This window comes from Furipterus horrens, unplaced genomic scaffold (assembly GCF_987537825.1).
Source record: "Furipterus horrens unplaced genomic scaffold, mFurHor1.1.pri manual_scaffold_11, whole genome shotgun sequence".
NCBI classification, from domain to species: domain Eukaryota; kingdom Metazoa; phylum Chordata; class Mammalia; order Chiroptera; family Furipteridae; genus Furipterus; species Furipterus horrens.
This window is the reverse complement of record NW_028327181.1, coordinates 76,012,276-76,026,346: the sequence shown is the minus strand read 5'-3', so window position 1 is coordinate 76,026,346 and position 14,071 is coordinate 76,012,276. Positions and strand designations below refer to the sequence as shown.

Genomic DNA, 14,071 nt, shown 5'->3' with positions numbered 1-14,071 from the left:
CCGAAGACCACCAGTGTTAGTCCTTTGAAATTTTGTCTCCATTGTCTCCGTAGTGAAGGAGGTGGGAGGGGTGTTCCCTGAGCCCCAAACTTAGTGATGGCAGAAGTTGATTAGGGACCTAGTTGTCCCAGGTCTGCTTCTAAAAAGGTGCTTAAATCCATCTTTGAGCTTAAGTACATGTCTGCAAAGAAACCCTGGCAGGTTACCACCAGCATCAGTACCCCAGAAAGGGCAAACTAAACAGGTAGTGATGCTCCATCCCTACCCAAGGTTTTGCCTGGGACCCAGTGCTTTGGGACGAGGGATGTCCAGTAGCCGGCCTTGTGATTGTTCCTGGGATGCTAAGAGTAACCGTCCTCCCTTTTCCATGCTCCTAGGTCCTGGACAGCCTACTTGCTCAGTATGGAACAGTAGAGAACTGTGAACAAGGTAAGAGTGGACCAAGGCGGCGGGGCGGGCGTTGGAGGACTTGGGGGTCTTTGCTCTCCCTCATTTTCCATGAGCAGATCTACTTGGCATACCAACAGAAGACAGATGGAAGGTGGTGTAGAGGGAGATACACTGGACTAGGGACTGGACTGGGGACCTGGGCCTGTGGTCCCAGCTTTGGCTCTTCTGCTTATCCTGGAACAGGTTTCTCTATTCAATGTGAGACTTGAACGAAATCACTCAGTCTCATCATGAGGTTCCCAGACTCCTAGGGGTCAACCAACGTAGAACTCCTAGGATTTTAAAAGTAGTTTAAGATGGAAATGATGCATTTATCTTGGGTAAGTCAACAGCCCTTTTTCTCTAAAAGAGTCTTGAGTATTTTTGGCTGGAATAATCAAATGGTTGTCTCTTTTTGTTGGAATCACTCATTGTCAGCTACATATCTTTGGTCAATTAAAAAAGGCAGATTTATTACTTCAGTACACATCGAGGGGCAGGCAAAATCAAGAGTGGGCCTGCGAAAGAAATAATAAAGAATTCTGGATTATAAAAATGTTGCTAAGATTTCTCCATTGTTTAAGATTGCACGTTTTCATGTCGGCCTGTGAACCAAGTGTCACTGGTTCGGATTCCCAGTCAGGGCACACGACTAGGTTGCAAGCCAGGTCCCCAGTTGGTGGTTGTGTGAGAGGAAACCACACATTGATGTTTCTTTCTCTCTCTTTCTCCTTTCCCCTCTCTCTAAAAACAGATAAATAAAATAAATAAATAAAAGACATTAAGAAAGTGATATTGGAAAGGCAATCAGCAATAAAAAAGAATTATACATTTTCATAGGAAATGAACTAAAATAAAATGGAGTGACTTAGGTTGGCTATAAGGTAGAGCTTGGTCATTAGGTAGATAAAATACAGCTTGAGTTTGTAGATCTTTGAGCAACCCAGATAATCACCTAGTGAAGATTTAAATATTCTCCAAATTCTTTGTGGAAAGGCCAGGCTATAAATCATAAACAGTTAAAATATTTGTCTGCTGGAAGGTAAAGCGCTGAATCAATCAAACAGGCTCTCTCCTGCTCTAACTCTACAGCTTGCCTTTTATCGTCATGAATACCAGGACACAACTGGACGCATGGGTAACCATTGCCCAGCACTGTTCACAGCTTAGACTGATGGCCAAGTTACTGCTGAGCAAACAAGAGTGAGCAGTGGCTTAGCCTCTGTGGGAGGCCTAGCAGGAGTCAGCGCTGGTTGAAGTCTAGCCAGAGCTCAGCAGGGAGCTCTAACAGTGCATCTGGAGGGGGTACCTGGGAATACCTGCTACCTGGAGAGAGCGGAATGGGAAACTTCAAGTTGTTGGACAAGAGAGAGAGGGTCTTCAAGATTGTTCAAATGTCGCTTTTGAAACAAAATTCCTTCCAATATTCTTTACGGTTGGCATATTTTAGTCTCCCCTACTAGAATGTAAGCTCCGTGAAGTCAGTGGTTCTGTTCACTACTGTGTTTCCATTTAACCAGAAGATTATTCTTGCAGAATCTTCCTCACCACTGAGGTGGGAGAGCGGTACTGGTGGAGGCCAGAAGGGTTAAGGGTTGAGGTTTTGTGGCCAGGTGCCTTTCCTCGTGTTGGGGTGGGGGTTAGAGGCTTGATTTTTGCCCATGTCCTCCCCCGCAGGGTTGGGCAGGCCCAGGGGACCCAAGATCACAAGACAGGAGGTTAACTTTATTTAAAATAAGTATCTGTGGCCAGACTGCCTGAATTCTAAAGTCCAACCCCTTCTCCTCCCTGTAGGAAAGAATATATGGTAATTAAATGAAAATCAAAGGGCTGCTTATGAAGAATTTGATGGGATTAACGGCTGGCATCATGAATTTATGATGCCCTGAATGTGTGCATTTCCACGGTCAAGATGTTTGAAATACTAAAGCAATCCTTTCTCCTGGAAAAGATTCAGACACACTCGTTCCCCTCCCTGGATTCCACAGCAGCCGCTCCCGTCAGCCCATGTAGCTAGGTCATGGTACACACACATTTGATGAACGTATTGAGGACGGGGAGGCCTCTAAAATGGTTTTGATGTTGCCCAGATCTCTTAAGCCATATTCCTAAAGACCATTGCTTGGGATGTTTACTTCTATGAATTGCTAATCTCATTGTGCGTTGACTTTTAACTAGTTTAACTTTCCAATGGTAAATATATCTCAGGCTGTCATGTGGGCATCTGACCTGCTGCCTAACGGCAGATATGTTGACTACATCCTTTTGTACACCCAGCTCTTGGGGGCTGGGCAGGGAAATCAAAGGAAGAAATAGAAAGGAAACTGCAAGAAGGTGAATTTAAGTTTTCTAGGGATTCTGGTAAAAGGGGCCAGAAGGGGAACTGTTTGCCTTGTCATTCAAGTTTTTCATGAGTTCCAGGTGGTCTGCCACATGCAGGTGCCTTCTTTACCTCACAATACCGAAGGACGAGCTTTTAACACACAGGGTTCGCTAGTGACACCTCTAGGTTTCACTGCTCTAACCCTGGACTCTGCTTTGCTCCCCCAGTGAACACAGAGAGTGAGACGGCCGTGGTGAATGTCACCTATTCCAACCGGGAACAGACCAGGCAGTGAGTAGGCTGTGGGAAAGTGGGGCTGGGAGGGTCTTTGTGGGATGTTGCTGGATTGTTGGTTCAGGAATCTCGAAGGTTCAGTAACTCATTGGGGTTGATGGCAAATAGTTTCAAAGGGCCCAAAAAGCTCCCGGGGAGGGTGGGAAGTCTTCTGTAGAAGAGGTTGGCTTCTGAGAGATCTCTGGTTGCCTGAGAACTTCAGGGATTTGCTGTGTTGATGGTGCCACCTAGTGATAGAGAGGAGGAACTGCTACATTTTTTAAAAAGACGAGTTAACGTAGGATGTGGTGGGGCAGACATTTTATTGTAGCGATCCCGGTGAGCCCAGTTTATGCTTGCTGGGGGCCTTTCAGCCCCCCTACACCCATACTTCTAGCTCCTTATCCCTTTGGTTGAGCAATTAACACTTCTCACCCACTGGCCTTGACAAAGTAACTTGTACGTGTTACTCATTTACCTGTTTATGTGTATATAGACCGTGTTACAGGCGTTTGCCACACTTTGCTGTTGAGGGGGTTCTTGCTTCTTTATGCTGCCTCTGTCCTTTCTGTTTCCTCCAACTTAGACTACACTATGAAGTCCCACCGCTTTCTCAAATACCATTTTATTTTAGATGCCTCTTGGGCTCAGAATTTTCTGGAAGTTCCTACTGCCCCCTGTGGCCAATCTGTGGTTTTTAGGCTGGCAAGATCATGTCACTGCTTACCTCTCCCCTACTTGTTGCCTTCCTCACATTTCTAACCAGTGACAGGTCTGGGATGGATGGGGCTTGACCCCTCCCTTCATTGTTATTCACCCATTTTGCAGACACCCCAGATACACTTAAACTCCTGATTCCATGTGGTTAGCAAGCCATTCTGTTTCCAGCTCTTAACTTTCCCCCCATAGTTTCTTTGAACATAGAAGGTGTCAGACTCAGTAAGTATAAACACAAATATTGTGTTATTCTTTTTATTTGTGTTTATTCATTTATCATGAACCACATGACTCAAAATAGGTAATTTGGCTGAAGTTGGCAAGCTCATCCCAAAATTAAGCACAAATAACTAATTTACATTTCCCTTTGATATTTTAAGCCATTTAGATTGGAAGTTCTCTGAGGTGGAGGTGGGAGTGGTAGACAGGTGGTCGTATCCCTTTCTTAAGTGTGTTCCATGCTGTGACCCAGTAGAATGCTTTACCCATGGGGGGCATTTGGTGTGAATGGCGTGGGTTGGAGTGACTAGTAGATTCTCTCTCTCTCTCCCCAGAGCCATCATGAAGCTGAATGGCCACCAGCTGGAGAACCACGCCTTGAAGGTCTCCTATATTCCTGATGAGCAGATAGCACAGGGTCCTGAGAATGGGCGCCGAGGAGGCTTTGGCCCCCGGGGTCAGCCTCGCCAGGGCTCACCTGTGGCAGCCGGGGCTCCTGCCAAGCAACAGCAAGTAGATATCCCACTGCGGCTCCTGGTGCCCACCCAGTATGTGGGTGCCATCATTGGCAAGGAGGGCGCCACCATCCGCAATATCACAAAACAGACCCAGTCCAAGTGAGTCTTGGCTGTTGGGGGATGGAGATGGGGCCAGGAAATACAGTGGTTTATACCTGGGGAGGTGGGTACCTCCTGGAAGCACAGCGTCAGTAGAAAATGTTGCTGGGAACACGTTCCTTCTTTTCCATTCAGGAGTCACTGTTTCCCATCCCAGCCTCCTAGGTGGGTGGGGACAGGTGGGGAGGTAGACTGGGCATGGGGTGCCCATGTGGTGGTAGTTGCTGGGCCTTGTACTGCTGGTAGAAGGGTTCTAAAATTCCTCAGAGAAAGTCACAGCAAGCAAACAGAATGAGTCAGTCATTCTGTAGTGCTCTGTGATTTCAGTTCCACTTACAGGTGCCAGTAGGGCTGGTCAGCCTGGTCAGAGTCCGGGCCCTCAGTCACAGGTCCTAATTCGGTCCCATTTCCCCTTCCACCACAGCCACTACCCCTCTTCTCTAATCTGTACAGCTGATCAGTGTACTCTGGGAAAGACTAGGTCACATTATGTCCTTATTCATAATACATCCTTCATTATGTACAGTATTCCCTCACTTCTCACTTACCGCGGGTATTACGTTCTAGACACCCCCCCGCACTGCAATAGGTGAAAATCCGCGAAGTAGGAACCTTACATTTATTTTAGTATTTATATATATATTAAGGCTTTATAAACCCTTCCCACACACTTATAAACCGTTCCCAGTCCCTTATTAACTTTTCCCACACTTTTATAAACACTACTTATGTTCTTTTTAAACATATTCTACACTCTTAAACCTATGTAACTTTAACAAACGTATACAGTACCGTAAAATCCCGTGATATAGCGTAAAATCCCGTGATGTAGCGAAAAATCCATGATAAATAATTAAATATAATACTTTAAAAAATCCCGCAATACAGTGAGGCCACAATAAATGGACCATGATACAGAGAGGGACTACTGTACTCTTAATTTTGGGACAGCGTGCCTTCCCTTTATAGTTGTTTCAAGGGGGAAATCTAGCATGCACAAATTAGAATCATGGGCTCTGGACCCCGAGCCCTGCATTTCCATGACAGATGCCATCATTGCAACCACCACCTCCTGATTAAGACAGGGTTGAGAGCAACAGGCTGATCACATGTCCCTGGCTCTTTTCTTTGCCCTCCCCAATTCTGCCGTATTCCAAGAAGAGAGGCTCCTGTGCCTTTGATTGAGGAGAGGTTGGGGGAGCCTGAGAAAGACCCGCCTCCCTCAGCAACAACTAACTGACCATCTTTGTCCCTGTGGTCTTCAGGATAGACGTGCACAGGAAGGAGAACGCAGGTGCTGCAGAGAAGGCCATCAGTGTTCACTCGACCCCCGAGGGCTGCTCCTCCGCCTGTAAGATGATCTTGGAGATCATGCACAAGGAGGCAAAGGACACCAAAACGTAAGGCTTTAGCTTTTCTAAGAATGTGGAGACTGCCATCTTCCTGACCCAACACGCTTTTAATGAGCAAGAGTACAGAGATAAGGACACGTAGTCAGAACTATACAAAAGGTTATAAACTGAGAAAAGAAACCTTCTTTCCCACAAGTAACACCTTTTATACCCTCCTTGAAAATCAGTGCACTTGGAAGCGTGTGTATCCATGTGCATGTGTGTAAGTGCATAAATAGGGTCATGATGAACATAGTATTTTATAGTTTGCTTTTTTATCATTTTCATGACCCAACTCATTTTTTTATATAACTAAGAGAATTGAAGTGTGGCTATTTTAAAGTGTACGATTGGATGGTTTTTACTATGTATGTACCTGTAAAACCATCACCACAATTAAGATGATAAACATACCATATCCATTGCCCACATTGTTTTTGTGCTCCTTGGCCACCCATCCCTCCCTACGACCCTGTTTCTCTGTCCCTAAGCAGCCACTCATCTGCTGATGCCAGTACTCTTCTAAATGTGATTTAGTCCTAAAAACCTCACTGGGGTGGCATGATGGCTGAGTCTCCACATGACCCACCTTTTTTTTAAGGACCTCTTGCCCCTCACTTCTTCCCGTGTCTCTCAAAGGGCTGACGAGGTTCCCCTGAAGATCCTGGCGCATAATAACTTTGTGGGGCGTCTCATTGGCAAGGAGGGGCGCAACCTGAAGAAGGTGGAGCAGGACACAGAGACGAAAATCACCATCTCCTCGTAAGGCACTCGTGTATTTCCTTCTTTGTGAGTGGGGCGCCTGGGGCCGGGCGTATTTCATTATTGGGCCTTCATACTTGCCCCGTAAGTTGGAGGCAGTTTCTTCCTATTGAAGAATCAGAGACGTGCGTGGCTAAGAGCATTGCTTTCCATCGGGCTGGGGCTCTTGCATCGCCGCTGCGGTGGGGCCGGGGGCTGTGGTTAGGGTGCTGCCTCCTTAGTCCTCTGCTCTCCGGTGCTCTGCATTTCGGGGGGAGAGGCTGCCGCTCAGAGCCAGGGCTTTGGGGTTTCAAGCACGTGTGAGAGGGGAACGAATCTAGGTCCTTTTCTGAGGACAGCACACACAGTGGCCTGCCTCTCTGGGAAGGACCAAAGATAAGAGGAGGGTGGCTTAGTTCTTCTGAGCTCCGTGTGTCTTCATGTCATCAGAGACTTGCTGGTGGGCAAGCTCTGCTCTGTTCCAAAAAAGCACCGAAAATGGATGACCTTGAACCAGCTGGGACAGGAGCATCTTGTTTCACCTATGATGACAGCCTGTGTTTGGATTCCTCACAAATGAAGGGGTTTCAGTTGGATGTTCTCGTCTTCCTGTACTTCATTCTGCTTGGTTACAAACCAAAGGCCAGAGGCAGCTGTTCGGCAAAAGTTAGAAACAGCTGCAGCACTGGAGCTGAGACTCATCCCCAGCTGGGGCCTGGGCCTGTCCTGGGGGTGGACGGGTGACGCTGCCCTGCTGTCCCTCCAGGCTGCAGGACCTTACCCTCTACAACCCCGAGAGGACCATCACCGTGAAGGGGGCCATTGAGAACTGCTGCAGGGCTGAGCAGGAGATAATGAAGAAAGTTCGGGAGGCCTATGAGAACGACGTGGCTGCCATGAGTGTGAGTGCCAGGCCCTGCTGCCCGCCCTTCCCCGATCCTGCGCTGCAGCAGCATGGCTCCTCCTTGCGGGGCCGGCATGCCAGGCTCTGTGTGGACTTGGAGGACTTACTTTGCCTTTGGACCTCGATTTATTGGAAAAAGGCTTTTAAATTTAATTAATAGGGGTTGTTCATTTGATTCTTGGGGAAGGGCTTTTAATTTTGGGGTTTGAGATCTGCGATCCTCCTATAATTATGTGTAAAATTTGTATGTGTGTATACTTTCGTGGATAGACAGTCCCATCATTTTCATCTGTTTTTCAAAGGGGAGCGAGGATGTAGGTTAGGTAACCAAAAGAGTGAGTCCTAGGCTGGAAGTCAAATGGACATCTGTTCCTGCCACTCCTCACATAGGCTATGAGTTTGTCATCTGTCTCAGAGTGGACTGAACCAGAGGGTGGACTATTTCTTATTTATTTATTTTTAGAGAGAGGGGAAGGGAGGGAGGAAGAGACATATCGATGCGAGAGAAACGTTGACCGGTTGCGCCCTGAACAGGGATTGAACCTGCAGCTCAGGCATACGCCCTGACTGGGAATCGAACCAGCGACCTTTTGCGTTGCAGGATGACACCCAGCTGAGTCACACTGGCCAGGGCCAGAGGATGTACCTCTGACAGAATAAAACTGGTTGGCATTGCTAGTTCTCAGTCTAGTGAGAACACCATATCACTTACAACTCCACACCTTAAGTCCATACGTGCGTGGGAAGAGTGAGAGTGTAGGAAGCTGTTTGTGGAAATGCATGTAATTCTTCTGGTTTTGGCCTACACACGGGACCACCAGCCTCGTCAGAATGAGCTCACCCCTCCTCCTCACCTTCCTTCCCCAGTTGCAGTCTCATCTCATCCCTGGCCTGAACTTAGCTGCTGTGGGGCTTTTCCCAGCCTCGTCCAGTGCAGTCCCGCCACCTCCCAGCAGTGTCACCGGAGCTGCGCCCTATAGCTCCTTTATGGTAGGTGCACATGGGCCCGTCCTGGCTCCCTGCTTGGGGATTTCTGGGAAGAGGGAAGGGAGGTCTGAGGCTGCTGCTTCTACATTGTTCCCAACCCTTGGTGGCACTTGAGACCCTAACTCTAGAGGGCAGTCTCTGATGCTGCTAGGGATGCTAGCAGCACTCTTCTTTTTTTCTCCTCCTCTTCCTCTTGCCCAGCTGCTTCCCTTCATCCCTGCTGGGCATAGGGAGGGCCAAAGAAGATGTAGCCCTTTCTCCTTGAGGATGCATGGCAGGGGTGTAGAGGGGCTTCTGGGCCATGGGGCTTGGCTCTCGATAATGACATGCGTTGTCTTGGTAGCAGGCTCCGGAGCAGGAGATGGTGCAGGTGTTCATTCCTGCCCAGGCGGTGGGCGCCATCATCGGCAAGAAGGGCCAGCACATCAAACAGCTCTCCCGTTTTGCCAGTGCCTCCATCAAGGTGATTGGCTCTGTCTCCTTCCCCGTCCCCGATGGGGGAGCACTCTGCTTCCATCGCCCTCTGCCTTTGTTCCAGGCGCCCTGTGTGACAGGTGTTGGGGCCTTTGACCTGTGGAATCGCAGTCTCCTTAGCTTTTGACCTTGCAAGGTTCTCCACAGACGTCTTTCAGATTTTCAGGCTAGGGGGCGGGCAGTATTATAGCCTAGAGAGAGAGGTTAGGTTCTGCCACAGACTGACACGGGTTCAAATCCCCATTCCTGGGCTGTAGGACTTGAGCCTCAGTTTCCTCATCAGTATAACAGTCACCGTAGCACTAGGAAGTAGTGCAGCCGAAGCCCCTGGCTTGGTCCGTGCCTGGTGGGCAGTGGTTACTCAGTGAATGCTAGCAGCTGTCTTTACCTTCCCCTGGCCAGGGTCCCGTGGAGAGAGGAGGGGGACTATCACAGGGAAACAAAGGTGGTGTTAAATTTCACAGGCTAAATGCATTTGTTTCAATGATCCTCAAATTTTGGTGAAAAGCCGTGTTTGTTCTCTAGGGACGTGCAGTCACTGCCCTCCCTTCATTGGTCATCTCATCTGTGCCCTCCCCTTGGCAAGACTCCACTGGGACCTCTCCAGGACCTTGTGGGGGGCAGGGAGCTTGCTTACATAACGTCACTGAAACAGTTTTGGTGCAGGGGCGACGACCTTGGGGTTTAGGCTCTTCTTCCTTCCCTCCCATGTCCTCAGAAGTGGGTAGTGGGAGTCGGGCAGGGGTAGGAGGACCGGCGCAGTGGAGAGAGAGGATGCCTCTGTGACCAGCTCTTTGCTTTGCAGATCGCTCCTCCAGAAACGCCTGACTCCAAAGTTCGTATGGTCATTATCACTGGACCCCCAGAGGCCCAATTCAAGGTTCTGATCTTGATTGTTTTTCTAAGCTGGACACATTGGAATTGACTCGGGGTGGTGATGGTGCAAGTCCGTCCCCATTTTGAAGCTTCCCTGCAGGATATAGGGCTGCAAGGCCGCTTTACAACTGGCATCGAACTTCATTTCTATTGACTTCTACTTCCCTCGTTACTTCTTAAAGGTCAGCAGGCATATGGGAAAGAGGGAAGTCTGAGGCTTCTTCCTTGCACTCCGCCTTAGTTACTAAGGAAGGCCTTTGATGCCAAATTCTCTTCTCTCCTTTATGTCTCTACGACATCCCTGAGTTCTCGAACTTCTGGTCAGACAGCCAAAGAGCTGACAGGGGTGGAGAACTTAGCCTGATAGGGACGGAGAATGGGGACAGCTCTGCAGGCTGCATCGAATGTCCGAGAGCCTTTCCTCTGAGTCACTCGATCAGCTGCCCCTCGGACCTGACTTGCTAGCTCCTGCCTTGTTCAAATAAACAGTTATCCCAGAATCCCACAGGCCGGGTTTGTAGCCTATTTTTCCAAACTGAACCCCCTCCTCTAGGAAGGTATTTGGTTACTCTACCCAAGTTCTCCTGGAGAGATAAGCAGAAGGGACACTGATGGGTCAATGCTGTTGACCTTTTCCTTTTCCCTGACCTAGATGGTTGCTCCACCCCCAGGTGGGATGGGCTCAGGGGCCTGAAGAGGGTTGGGTGGAGCTTGGGGACTACACTTCATATTTGTCACATATGTGTGGCCCGAGATTAACAGTGACCTCCTCTTCTCAGGCTCAGGGAAGAATTTACGGAAAACTCAAGGAGGAGAATTTCTTTGGTCCCAAGGAGGAAGTAAAGCTGGAAACCCATATCCGGGTACCAGCATCAGCAGCCGGCCGGGTTATTGGTAAAGGTGGCAAAACGGTAAGCTGTGAGGGCCACCTTGAAAGTTCTGGATCTTGGTCCGCAAACGCAGTGGCTCTACCATGACCTACCCTGCCCAATCTTAGGACTCCCAGTTTGTCCATTTCCTTGATTCTGCTCCCCAAATTCAGCTTCTGACTCCCAGTTTTCACCTACTAGTCACCCTCTTGCCCCTCCCTCTAAGCCTACCCAGGCTTTCTTAATGGCAACTTGAGCTCCTCTGCCCACCCTACCCCCAGGTGAATGAGTTGCAGAATTTGACAGCAGCTGAGGTGGTGGTGCCAAGAGACCAGACCCCTGATGAGAACGACCAGGTCATCGTTAAGATCATCGGCCATTTCTATGCCAGCCAGGTATATGAGGCAGTCCCCATTCGGGAGGGTGCAGGAGCCCAGGGTCAGATACGCAAGACTCCAGAGGTTGCCCAAAACGACCTGACAGGTCCTGTGACTCTGCCTGCCTCTCGGTTGGCTTGTTCTCCTCGAGGGGCAGGAGTTATTCCCTCTGAGATTCCCTAGGGAAAGTGATTTGACAACTTTAATGTGTTTGCAATAATTGTATGTTACATAACTTTAAATATTATACATTATTTATTAGTGATCCTTCATGTTATTTAACCATAGTCCTTCCCTAACCATTTTGTGCACTGGATAAGAAAAGAAATTGATACTTTATCACCCAGTCTGGTTCATGGGAAGGAGATGTTCTGGGACACTTCTGTCAAGTGAATTGTACTTTGCCATTGATTTTCCTTATAAAACTTTGTTCTCAGGGAAAAGACCTTTTTAAGAAAGAGCAAAAATTCCTTGGTATTTTGCCCATTTCCACAGTGGCAGTAGCTAATCCATCTCCGGGCATTTTATCCACTTTCCTGGGGATATTTACATGTGTAGTGGAGCTGTGATTTGTGACAAGGTCTTCAAGTTAATGACACTTTGATCAACATTTATCTGGAAACTAGGAGTTACATTGTAGGTTCAGTAACATGGCAACTTTGTTGTTAAGTTTTAAATTCTGAATAAATCTACCCCCCCGCCCCCACTATATTATCCAGTGGGTGCTCGGGGTCCACTCGGAGGCAGAGAGACATAGGCCACTCTAATCCTCAGTCCTCCTCTTCGAAGTCCTATGTGTCCTGTTTGTGGCTGATGTCTGGGTCCCTAGGACCCCTCTCCCTGTGGAAGGCTGTCTCCTTCCTTACCTTTGGAGGTCCCCACTCTCTCCTCGCCTGTGCTTTCTGCAGATGGCTCAGAGGAAGATCCGAGACATCCTGGCTCAAGTTAAACAGCTGCACCAAAAGGGACAGAGTAACCAGGCTCAGGCACGGAGGAAGTGACCAGCCCCTGCCCACCACATCGGCTCGAGGACGACGGGCTGAGATCGAGAGCGCGTTCTCCCCAGCAGGCCTGAGAATGAGTGGGAATCAGGGACACTTGGGCCGGGATATAGATCAGGTTTGCCCACTTGTTTGAGAAAGATGTTCCAGTGAGGAACCCTGATCTCTCTGCCCCAAACACCCAACCGATTGGCCCAGCACTGCCCGCCCCTCAGGGTGTCACCATGGAAATTCTAGCTCAGGGTGCTTTTAAACGTGGATTGTTTTAAGTAAGTTCTTCAGGTCCCATCGAGAGCGTGGACCAGATCCCAGTGGGAAGAGAAATAAAATTTCCTTCAGGTTTTTAAAACATGCAGAGGGGTGTTTTAATCAGCCTCAAAGGATGGTTTGCTTCTTGACCCTAAAATCCTTCCAACCTTCTCTTGCTTGGTCTGTTGATTAAAATACCTCTACATTCTCATGCCCTGACATGGCCTCTTCCTATACTCACACTAATTGTTTTATCTTTACTGCTGCCAGAAAAAGTGAGAATGAATTCATCGCTTAACATACGTTATTGACTCAAAGGGAGAAGACACATCGGCATCTGTAGTTTAATTCCAGTCCCTCCCTAACCAACCAACCTACAAGAACAGCAAGGAATAAAGAATGGGGGAGAAAGATATTAAAATATAGTAATCCACGTTTAAAAGGAGTGCCCTTGTGGCTGATCTATTCCAGATCACCACCTTGGAAAATTGGCACAATTAAAAGTTCCCCCACTCTGCTGGGGCTTCCCCACCAAGATTCCCTGCCCCAGTCACATCCCTCCAACCTGCAGGTCCCACATCATGTCGAGGTGCACATGGGTGGTACTGAATGCTCAGTGGGATAGGGGCCGACCACTGTACTGTCCCTGATTCCCATCATTCTCAGGCAGATTTTATATTTTTTTAAAGTCTATTTTAATGATTGGATATGAGCACTGGGAAGGGGACACTTCTCCCCTTGATAAAGTCTCAGTTCCATGGAGGACTTGAGTGGCCCCAAAGGCTGCCACTGTGCCCTCACCCCAGCCCATGTGCTCCCATGAGGGCTGGTTCCCAGAGGCAGGGGTTGCGGGACGCTTCCCCCCACCCACGGCACTGTTCTTTTGGTGGTGATGGGATGCGGAACCCAACCCTGAGCTCCCAATAAAGCTAAAGTTCATCATCTGGCATAAATTATGAAGATTCAATAAATTGGAGAGTATTTGCTTCTGTTTTTATCCTAGAGGCATATTTAACTGATGGCTTCTGCCTCCGTGACTCACTGGCCTGAGGAAAGGTGTGCCTAAAAAACAAAGTTCAGAATACCAGCAACCTATTATGCACAAAGGGGTAAATACACTTTATTAACTTACCAGCCGCAATAAGATCCAGTTGGACGTTCAGCCCTTGTGGGAGACCGCAGCCGTCAGTTACCTGAGGTTAGGCCTCCTGCTCTACTTCTCGTCAATGCGTATTAGCCAGGTGGTGTACTTTAGCTGCCTCGGACGATGCTAGCAAGTGTGCTGGGGAAGGAGAAAGGTCTCTGCGTGTGGGACAGTCCACTGCGGAGCCCCCCCCTTCCGACATTGCAACAACAGTCCCAGCCAGCCAGCCAGGACACGGGCGGAGTCAGTCAGGTAATGCTGTGCGCAAGTAAACTACCTCAAGGTATGAAGTTACCTCAGCAATTACTTTCCTTTTTTTTGTCCCCCCCCCCTTTTTTTTAAAATTTTTTTTCTTTGCGGCTTGCTGATATTTTATATGAAAAAAAAAAGAAAAGCAAAAGAGAAGCTGATAGTCTTGAATATTTTATTTTTTTAATGAAAATAGAAAAAAAATGAGAAAGTTATGTTTCGTAATTTCTT

At 48.3% G+C, this 14,071-nt stretch overlaps 1 protein-coding gene across 2 annotated transcripts; it reads left to right on the top strand.

Moving 5' to 3' along the window:
- Positions 1 to 383: 383 nt before the first annotated feature.
- Positions 384 to 13,387, top strand: IGF2BP1 (insulin like growth factor 2 mRNA binding protein 1). Of its 2 annotated transcripts, none has more exons than XM_090290527.1 (12): positions 384 to 429; positions 2,980 to 3,043; positions 4,297 to 4,578; positions 5,844 to 5,978; positions 6,609 to 6,731; positions 7,477 to 7,612; positions 8,482 to 8,604; positions 8,948 to 9,064; positions 9,881 to 9,955; positions 10,731 to 10,862; positions 11,102 to 11,215; positions 12,106 to 13,387. In XM_090290527.1, the coding sequence occupies exons 3-12, from the start codon at positions 4,304 to 4,306 to the stop codon at positions 12,196 to 12,198; spliced, it is 1,323 nt and encodes a 440-aa protein (XP_090146653.1). In that variant the 5' UTR covers positions 384 to 429; positions 2,980 to 3,043; positions 4,297 to 4,303; the 3' UTR covers positions 12,199 to 13,387. The 2 variants fall into 2 exon arrangements, with proteins under 2 accessions (XP_090146653.1, XP_090146652.1); XM_090290526.1 differs by having other exon boundaries at positions 8,945 to 9,064.
- Positions 13,388 to 14,071: the final 684 nt, after the last annotated feature.

Coding starts and splice junctions, on each gene's coding strand:
- IGF2BP1 (XM_090290526.1), top strand. CDS start 4,304: ATGAAGCTGAATGGCCACCAGCTGGAGAACCACGCCTTGAAGGTCTCC. Junction 4,579..5,843: donor ACAAAACAGACCCAGTCCAA/GTGAGTCTTGGC, acceptor TGTGGTCTTCAG/GATAGACGTGCACAGGAAGG. Junction 10,863..11,101: donor TTGGTAAAGGTGGCAAAACG/GTAAGCTGTGAG, acceptor CCCTACCCCCAG/GTGAATGAGTTGCAGAATTT.